This window comes from Salmo trutta, chromosome 30 (assembly GCF_901001165.1).
Source record: "Salmo trutta chromosome 30, fSalTru1.1, whole genome shotgun sequence".
In the NCBI taxonomy this organism is placed as follows: Eukaryota; Metazoa; Chordata; class Actinopteri; order Salmoniformes; family Salmonidae; genus Salmo; species Salmo trutta.
This window is the reverse complement of record NC_042986.1, coordinates 37,615,252-37,625,764: the sequence shown is the minus strand read 5'-3', so window position 1 is coordinate 37,625,764 and position 10,513 is coordinate 37,615,252. Positions and strand designations below refer to the sequence as shown.

The following is a 10,513-nucleotide window of genomic DNA, read 5'->3' as shown; positions in this document are numbered from 1 at the left end:
GAGTTGAACCCAGATTGGAACAGAGGGAAGCTCCAGAGGAGACAGCTCTTTCTCGAGGAGCTGGGCAAGGCGTTGGTGAGACCTTAAATCCAGAGGAGGCAACATATCCCAAGGACCCCAGCTTCTGCAGCCATCGTGAGGAGGATTCAGGAGGAGGATGCTGGTTCCCCATCCGCCCGACCCACAGAACCAACAACTCCAATAGTAAGTGTGAGTGATGTTGTTGTGTGTGTGTCTGACTCTCCTACCTCGGCCTGTTGTAACTATATATGTGAGTGAGTGAGTGAGTGAGTGAGTAAGTGAGTGAGTGAGTGAGTGAGTGAGTGAGTGAGTGAGTGAGTGAGTGAGTGAGTGAGTGAGTGAGTGAGTGAGTGAGTGAGTGAGTGAGATGTTAGTAAAACTCCTGAACTAAGTGTTTTCATCATTCTGGACTGCAGCCGGTAGCAACAAGAAGAAACGTTGTGATGTGTGTGGACATAAGAAGGACAGGAAGACACAGTACACATGCATCAAGTGAAAGAAATACATTCACAACACACACAGTAAAACTCTGTCCCTCATGTGGTGTCTAGACCAGCCTTGATTTGTGTTCAATGGGGCTCATTTATCATTTCCATAAAATACTGAATGTAAAATTTGTTCTTCCAATTTGTTCAGTTCAAAGCAATAAACATCAATAGTGATGAAAACCTTGTTTAATTTATATTTGTTCAAGATAAACATGATTTATTCCATGCATGTATTGATTATAATTGATTTTTACTGACAAAAAAATCACATTTTAATAAAAAAAATTAATAGCGCTTTTATTGATAAATGTGATCTAGCAGAGGTAAATGGCAAATATGAACCAAATATTAGCTAAGTATTAAGTATGACATATTTTACGTCAATTGTTATGGCTGTATTGTTTTAAAAACCCAACAATGTTGTACGTCCATCAGACCCGCGAACATTGGGTAAATAACAAAAACATGAACACCACACAAGGGTTAAACCGTTTTATAAGTGGATTTTTGTTTCGGCGTTATTACACTACAATAAACATATGCAACCCCCCAGTCAGACGTGATCAGAACTCGAGTAGCCAGAAGTGCGAGTCCATTCCTACGAAAGACGGTCCGCTGCGGAGTTTCCATCAAACGAGACTCAGGACAGAACTTTGGAGAGTGGTCGCCAGACTTCAGATCACTCTAACTCTGCTCAACCTCGCATTCAATTTAACAGGGGGATCGGGGATCAAACCTACTGATATAAAGGGTGTAAGTTTTATTTTTAATCTCTCTGAAATCATTTATTACAGTTGAATAACGTTGTTATATTACAGTAAACCTTCCAACCTGGAACCTATACATTCTAATGCCGTATTAGTTTATCATAGTGTTTTTCTTTTGAAATACGTGTGGAATCAAAACGTTCTGTCGGATCTTCATTGATTGCGTTGACGTGTAAAATGATTCATACCAGACTATGTCTATGTAACATTTTCAGTCTGAATCTACACTTCAAAGGGGATTGATTGGCTGATGAACATAAAGCCATGCACGTGACACTGGTCATTTTCATCTGCGGTAAGTAGCGTTTTCGCTGACCGCTTTGAAGGCAATTAACATTTTCCTGTGCCAACCAACGGCCTAATGATGCAATGAATACGGTATGAGTTGTAAACTGCTCAGTGGTTCTGTCATTTATACTGTTGAATATATGTGTTGTGAACTTGCGATATAGAATTTCAAGGTTAAAATCACAGCAAAATGTGTGTACCTGAAGCATCCAGAATGAAAACAAATGGACAGAAACCTGTACAGATGTACTATAGCCTACATGGCTGAAGGACAGGACAGAGGGTTGTGTTTACTGTCTCCAGCTCTGAGACAAGATGCCGTGTTTTTTGGGGGGATCCCCATTCCCCTCCTCAGGGGTCACTTCTCAGTTCACAGTTGGGCCACTGTCCTTGGTGCTAAATTCCCCTGTCTTCCTGGGTGGTGTTGGAGAGGTGTCAGGGTGGGACTTTGTGCTTTGGGGAGGATAACCATCAACTCTGTTTGTTGTTTATGGTTCTCCTAAAACAGCCCAGCTGAATCCGCAAATGGAGTCAGTCCACCCCACCAACGATGTTGTTGTTACAGCATAACAGGGTGTGTGGGTTGGGGGAGGGGGTATTTAATCCGAGGCTGAGGACTGGGCTTTGTTAGAGGGTTCTACTTGTGAGTGTAGTCTACCCAGCAGTCTGTCATTAAAGAGATACAGAGTGATCTCTTCAGAACCCTGACGCCTCTGTGTGTGACCTCTGGAGGTCAGGGGTCATTTCCATCTCCACACATCATTGGGCCAGACTAGGTTAATTACTTTTCGTGTGTGGGTGAAAGGGACTGGCTGATCAGATGGACAAAGCTCAGCTCTTCTCTCTCTCCTCACCCTTTCACTTTTCTCCTCTCCTCCTCCTCCTCCTCCTCCTCCTCCTCCTCAGAAGGTGCTAGAGGATGAGAGGGCTGGGGATTTTAAAGAGCAGTGTCTCTATTTTCTATAGATCGTTGACAGCTGAGGCTCCTGTCTCACACTCCAAATGTAACTGGTCTTCATTGGGTCATTTGTGTCACAGTGGTCTCCACCCAGTCATTCTGAAAAGCCTTGCAGGTGATTCTGCACGTGAGCCCCCATTGTAGTGATTAGTAGACGGGGAACAGCAGCTGTGTTAAGAAAGACCGTGAACAGGGACCTTCTTTACTGGGGAGTGAAAGGAGAGAAGAAAAGGCTGAACAAACTGTTCTTTTGTGAATAAATCTCCCTCTGAAAGAATGTACGTTGGTGACGAGTGTTCAGGCTTACATGAAAGAGGACAGAAGCATTCCTTATAGAACTAAAGCCTCTGTTACATAGTTTCTTCTAGTCTCCTGGAGCACCGGGTTTTTTTTTTGTGTGCAGGTGAAGGACAGGTACAGGCTGGTGCCCAGTGTTGGGAGCCCCTCTGTGGGCAGAGACTCCGGAACTCGTGGATTCAAGAACAATGGGCCAGTTAAAGCCAACCACAGAAACCAGAAGGAGAGGGAGAGAGAGAGAGGGGGGGGGGTTATGAGAGAGAAGAAGGGTGGTAGGCAGGGACTTTTCTCTGCAAAAAAAGGAGGATGAGGAGGAGGAAGATGAGGAGGATGATGAGGGGGAGGACGATGAGGAGGAGGGCAAGGAGGTGGGGGGGGGATGATGAGGAGGAGGATGAGGAGATGTTCTCTCTAAGAACAAGAGGGTGACTGTCACTGTTAGTATCATGTTTAACCTGACCCCAGTGTACATGATAGGGTCATATAGGATAACAGTACCTATTGTGAACTGTGTTTTGGGGCTTGTACTTCATCAGTAGTGAATGGTGGTCAGGGTCAAGTTGAGGTTGTGTATAACAAAGTAAGTGCACTTGAAGTTTAGAGTGAAAACACAATGCGTCAGGTAAAAGTTGGGATTGTTTCCTACCAGTTGTCACTTGAAACAGTGGGTGTATGAATGAAGGTTACAATATATAATTTTTTCTATCTCAGCCTTTTTGTCTCCGCTGATTGATGGCCATAGCCCTGTCTTGCTGTGGTCTTACATGTTAAAACCATATGAGATCATACATTCTCCTCAAGCTTTAACTCCCTCCCACAGTGTTCCAATTAGCTGTTCCTCTACTGTCTACCTGTCTTCTTGGAAAGATGGGCTGCTTTCTGGTCTACTCCCACTCTTAAGAAATATAACACACAAGGCCCAGGGGGGGGGGGGGGGGGGGAGAGAAAGCCTGTACTGTGTGGCCCCTCCAGGCCTGCCCAGCTTCTGCCTCTTCATCTCACTGCTGTATGCATCTACAACCAAGCTCTATTGTATAATGATAGGCTCTGTCATACGTCTTAAATACACCTGTATTTAAGAGTGGACATGACGTTCATTATGGAGCCTGAGGGGGATGGTCAGTCCACTATTGTTTCACTGACACCCTCCCCTGCCCTCCCTCTCCCTGCACAGTCTCCAGACTAGATGGTTGCCTAGTAAAAATAACACTCACCTTTAAACCCAGCTGTTTCATGTGGTCATAAAGACAGGTCAGTGCTCTCCTGTAATTGACTGGTATATAGATACCCCCATAGGTAGAGCTACATTTACATTTACATTTAAGTCATTTAGCTAAGACGGCTGATTTAGTTTGGTATTACAGGTGAAGTTTAATTCCAAAACGATATATATCCATTTTCAGAAATGTTGGTAAATTAGCTTTTTTTGGTTTAAAGAACTTATGAAAGAGATTGGTGTGTTTTCACTATTTAATCATTGCATGGGATTGTTCAATGACAGACATGTATTTGTTCAAAATCCATCACTTGATTGTTTCATTTCAGAGAGACAAATAATCATGTTATTTTGCAAAATGCTATACATCTGCCTCACTCTTAGCAGTAGTGCTTGATTTTACACATTCAAATGTAACATACACTTTTTTTTACAAATGAAACATTTCTCACATGATACATTTCTCACATGTGTTATTTCCTAGATTTGATGTCTTCACTATTATTCTACAATGTAGAAAATAGTAAAAATAAAGAAAGAAAAACCCTTGAATGAGTAGGTGTGTCCAAACTTTTGACTGATACTGTATATATATATTTAATAATTCAATACAGTAATATGAGATCTGTATGTAAAACATTTACATTTAAAATGTTTTTGTCATTTAGCAGATGTTCTCATCAAGAGTTACTTACAGTAAGTGTATTCATCTTAAAGGAGAAGTTCATCCAAAATCCAGAAACTCCAAAGTGATTACATACATTGAAACTATTTCCACTGGAGTTTACACTCTGCCCCTCTCTCTCCCTGTAGTGCCCTACTGAAAGAGCTGCAAAAAAAACAGATCATGTAACTCGTAACATTGCTGGATGCAGGCGTCACTCTGCTCCCGTTGCCAGTGAATTCATGATTCAGAAATCTGCGAATTGTGGACAAATTCATTGTTTTATTGAAAGCATACGGGCCGAATTTGCTATTTTTGTCAAAGTACTATTGGTTATGAGTCAGGAAATGTGTACTTTTCCACCTTTAACAGTTGCGGTTTATTTCATGTCATTATCTCATGTAGCCGACTGCCACAGCAGTGGAGATGGGTAACAACTGAGCATGTGTGCCCTCCTGGGGAAAAACCGTGCTACATAGAAACGTCACAATATGCCCTTATATGGAACTTGAAGTCAAGATGTAAATTCTCCTACAGCCAACCTTACTTCACTGTGTGTGTGTGTGTGTGTAGTAAGCACTTCAGAAACAATGCATGTGAACAAGATATGCAATCTGAAATTACAAACAGTTCTTGTGCTGACATTGCTCCCAGAGTCAGTTTGGAACTCGGTAGGGAGTGTTGCAACCGAGGACAGACGGTTTTTATACGCTTCAGCACCCGGCGGGCCCGTTCTGTGAGCTTGTGTGGCCTACCACTTCGCAGCTGAGCCGTTGTTGCTCCTAGACGTTTCCACTTCACAATAACAGCACTTACAGTTGACCGGGGCAGCTTTAGCAGGGCAGAAATTTGACAAACTGACTTGTTGGAAAGGTGGCATCTTATGACAGTGTCACTTTGAAAGTCACTGAGCTCTTCAGTAAGGCCATTCTACAGCCAATGTTTGTCTATGGAGATTGCATGGCTGTGTGCTCGATTTTATACACCTGTCATCAACGGGCGTGACTGAAATAGCCGAATTCACTCATTTGAAGGGGAGTCCACATACTTTTGTATATATAGTGTATGTAGCCTAGCCTGATTCTCGAAGTTGGAGGTGCTCTTATTATGTTATTACCATTGCACCTTGACATGTAGACAAAGAGCCCGAGATACTCTACAGGTTAGCACATGGACTCTATGTATTTATGATGGGGTGGTGGGTTAAATAAAAGGTTAGATCACTCGTTTGGCCCAGCTGGAACAGAGGTGTGTCTCCAATTCATTTTTGGAATACCCATTTTTTTCTCTCTCAGGTAACCAGAGTTGTGATGTAATTCCCGTAATATTTATGAAGGACATTGTAAACAAGGACGGTAAAATTGTGTCACACAAGCATGTAACAGTGTATGGAGGTGTATTCTCAATACAAAATTATAAAAAAACATCTCGGCTCTGCCATAAAATTGGAAGAAAAAATTAATTAGTCTATCTGCCACCCATTGAAAATCCTTATGGCTTAAAATGATTAGTATAAATCTAAAAATGTATCAGTTTTACTTAAAGTAAAATGGTTTGAAAGCAATGGCTTATAAAATGAAAGTTAGTTGGGAACAGGTCTTTGATGTGCCACTACCTTGGCATCAGGTCTTTGATGTGCCACTACCTTGGCATCAGGTCTTTGATGTGCCACTACCTTGGCATCAGGTCTTTGATGTGCCACTACCTTGGCATCAGGTCTTTGATGTGCCACTACCTTGGCATCGGGTCTTTGATGTGCCACTACCTTGGCATCAGGTCTTTGATGTGCCACTACCTTGGCATCGGGTCTTTGATGTGCCACTACCTTGGCATCAGGTCTTTGATGTGCCACTACCTTGGCATCGGGTCTTTGAACTGAAATATAAACAATTGACACATCAATCCGTTCATTTCAATTTAAGCTATTATATAAAATACTTGCTACAAAAATAATTCTCAATATATGGGGTATATAACAGTCAGCCCTGTGCAGACTGCCACGAGGAAACAGAATCTGTAGAACATATTTTCTGGTATTGTTCATCGGTGGCTCGCTTTTGGAGTCCAGGAATGGTTGTTTCGTCATAATATCCGGTTTCAGATTGACCTGCAAACTGTGTTGTTAGGGGATCTGAAAAACCACCATCAGTCAATGGGATATATCATTATACTCTTGGCTAAAGTATTTATTTTTAGGGCAATATCACTAGACATTTTACAAACAGGAAGGTTCAGGACCTTTGTAAGACATCACAGTAAAATGGAGTGATGTGTTGCAAAATAAAATAGTAAAATGGCATTATACTTGGAAAGATGTGTTAATCTGTGAACGTCGGAGGTAAGATCACAATGAATAGTGGATTGGCCACTGTGGGTGAAAATCCAGCACTTACAGAAAGAGTAAAATCCAGCACTTACAGAAAGAGTAAAATCCAGCACTTACAGAAAGAGTAAAATCCAGCACTTACAGAAAGAGTAAAATCCAGCACTTACAGAAAGAGTAAAATCCAGCTATTGCGAAAAGTAGGAATATATGTATAATTATGTCACTAGATGTACTGTACATGTGAGCAAAAATAGCTGTAACAAGCAGTAGAAGTATTGTTGTCCGTTAGTTTACTCCAATCAGGGTAGAGATGGTAGGGTTGGGGGAAAAAAATATATACATAAAAATGCAGACAATTCAATTGATAGAACCCTGTACTTGACCTGGATGGTTGGAGCTGTCTGGCTGGTGTTGGTGAAGCAGGAAGCAGAAGACCCAGTGCAGGGTTTTTATTTTAAGGCTCTTGGAGCCGATGCAGGTATTTACAAAATATACAAATCATCCAACAAGATGCTGGACCAGGCTGAAAATAAATAATAAACTTGGTGGATGTAGCGTTTTGGAAAGAAACTCTTTATGTGGATGTAGGTTGTGTGAAATTGTGAACATGTGGCCAGAAGGTGTATGTCTTCCTTAGGGGTTTAAGGTATGTTGCAGCCATCTGTAAGTGAGATTTCTTACCTCTTCCTTGTTTCATTACTCATCTCTAGTGATACCCGGAGAGAAATGAGAGGAAGTGTCTGGCTTACCCAGGTCATCTCTCTGTGTCCCAAGGGACAGGAAGGGTCAGCTGCTGGTCTTGGTTCAACTGAAATGGAAAGAAAAATGACTTCCTACCATCACACATATGAACGGAGGCATGTTCAGGCTCAGTCATACACAGTACACACACGCACGCACACACACACACACACACACACACACACACACACACACACACACACACACACACACACACACACACACACACACACACACACACACACACACGTATTTCCATTTAAAATCATATTTTCCCAACCCCAAACCCTAAATCTTACCCTAGCCTTAACCCGTAACCCTAACCTAATTTCAACCCTAATTGTAACCTTAAAATAGCCTTTGTCCTCAAATACAAATACCTCATAAATGCTATAACTTCAATTTCTCAAACATATGACTATTTTACACCATTTTAAAGACAAGACTCTCGTTAATCTAACCACACTGTCCGATTTCAAAAAGGCTTTACAGCGAAAGCAAAACATTAGATTGTCAGGAGAGTACCCTGCCAAAAACAATCACACAGCCATTTTCAAAGCATGCATATATGTCACAAAAACCAAAACCACAGCTAAATGCAGCACTAACCTTTGATGATCTTCATCAGATGACACTCCTAGGACATTATGTTATACAATACATGCATGTTTTGTTCAATCAAGTTCATATTTATATCAAAAAACAGCTTTTTACATTAGCATGTGATGTTCAGAACTAGCATACCCACCGCAAACTTCCGGTGAATTTACTAAATTACTCACGATAAACGTTGACAAAATACATAACAATTATTTTAAGAATTATAGATACAGAACTCCGATATTGCCATCGCGGTGTCAGATTTTAAAATAGCTTTTCGGCGAAAGCACATTTTGCAATATTCTGAGTAGATAGCTAATTTGACACTCACCAAGTTTGGCCCTCACCAAACTCAGATTTACAATAAGAAAAATTGGATTACCTTTGCTGTTCTTTGTCAGAATGCACTCCCAGGACTTCTACTTCAACAACAAATGTTGTTTTGGTTCGAAATAATCCATAGTTATATTGAAATAGCTCCGTTTTGTTCATGCGTTCAGGTAACTATCCGAAGGGTGACGCGCGGGCGCATTTTGTGACAAAAAATGTCAAAATATTCCATTACCGTACTTCGAAGCATGTCAAACGCTGTTTAAAAATTTTCTCGTAAAATAGCGATAATATTCCAACCGGGCGACGTTGTATTCGTTCAAAGACTGAAAGAACAAAATGGAGAATTCACATGAACGCGCATCTCCAGTGTCACTGTCCCCAGGCAGGTCAGTAAGAAACAGAGCTGCTGTACTTAGTCCAGAGACTGCAGAGCTCTCATTCCACTTTCTGGCGCCTTCTGAGAGCCAATGGAAGCCTTAGAAAATGTCACGTTACAGCAGAGATGCTGTATTTTTGATAGAGATAACCTAGAAGGACAACAAATTGTCAGACAGGGCACGTCCTGCATGGAATCTTCTCAGGTTTTGGCCTGCCATATGAGTTCTGTTATACTCACAGACACCATTCAAACAATTTTAGAAACTTTAGAGTGTTTTCTATCCAAATCTACTAATTATATGCATATTCTAGTTTCTGGGCAGGAGTAGTAACCAGATTAAATCGGGTACGTTTTTTATCCGGCCGTGCAAATACTGCCCCCTAGCCCCAAAAGGTTAAATAAAAGTGATACTTTTTTTCTTGCTAATGTCTGGCTCCAGTGGAGAATTTGAGTGATTCTCCATCCGTCACTCCAGCTGGTGAAAGGGCAAACGGAGAGCACTAGTCAGTAAATCAAACTCACAGCCACTTGACTGGCTGGCTGCAGCCAACATCTGCTGCACATGTGTGTCTGACTGCTCACGTAGACTTACACTGAATAATAGCATGGCCAGGGGCTGGTGACTGAGCAGGTCTGGGACTTGGGAGTACCAAAGGGCATAGGAGGTATGGCAAGGGTCCGGGGCTGTAACAGGACTCTGGAGACCAGAGTAGAAGAACCAGGGTGATTTACACCCAGCAGGAGCAGATGCTTCTCTGTGGCAGACCCCGATACTCTTAACGACTGGGTAAGTAACTAGGCAGGGCTCTCTCAGCGCAGCACTACGGTAACAAGGGTCACTCAGGAGTTCTGCTTTACATCCCTACTTGGACAATCTGCCTCACCCCCCCCCCCCCCCCCCCCCCCCGGGGGAATCAGCATCCCAGGATTCCATGCTGGAAGGGAGGAGAGGAAGGAGGAGAGAGGCGCATTACTCTGGATGTGGGAGTGGATGGCTCATTAGAAGAGACCAGAGAGAGAGGGGAGGGAGGAGAGAGAGAGACCAGAGAGAGAGCCGATGGAGGAGAGAGAGAGACCAGAGAGAGAGGCGATGGAGGAGAGAGAGAGACCAGAGAGAGAGGCGAGGGATAAGAGAGAGAGCCCAGATAGAGAGGGAAGGGAGGACAGAGACAGAGACCAGATAGAGAGTGGAGGGAGGACAGAGAGAGACCATAGAGAGAGGGGAGGGAGGAGATAGAGACCATAGAGAGAGGGGAGGGAGGAGAGACCAGAGAGAGAGAGGGGAGGAAGGAGAGAGAGACCAGAGAGAGAGAGGGGAGGGAGGAGTGAATATAAACTAATTAGTGGGAGGGATTAAAATCAAAGGCTATTGACTTTCTGCTGCCCTGTGGAGGCTAGTTTGACTTTCTCCTGCCCTGTGGAGGCTTGTTTGACT

At 42.7% G+C, this 10,513-nt stretch overlaps 1 protein-coding gene across 1 annotated transcript in view; it reads left to right on the top strand.

Annotated features, from left to right (window-relative positions):
- Nucleotides 1–1,161: 1,161 nt before the first annotated feature.
- Nucleotides 1,162–10,513, top strand: part of LOC115168600 (laminin subunit beta-2) — a 68,619-nt gene continuing 59,267 nt past the window's right edge. Inside the window, exons 1-2 of the mRNA XM_029724026.1 lie at nt 1,162–1,262; nt 1,492–1,571. Coding sequence (XP_029579886.1) covers nt 1,541–1,571 — 31 coding nt within the window. The 5' untranslated portion in view covers nt 1,162–1,262; nt 1,492–1,540. The remainder of the gene's footprint in view (nt 1,263–1,491; nt 1,572–10,513) is intronic.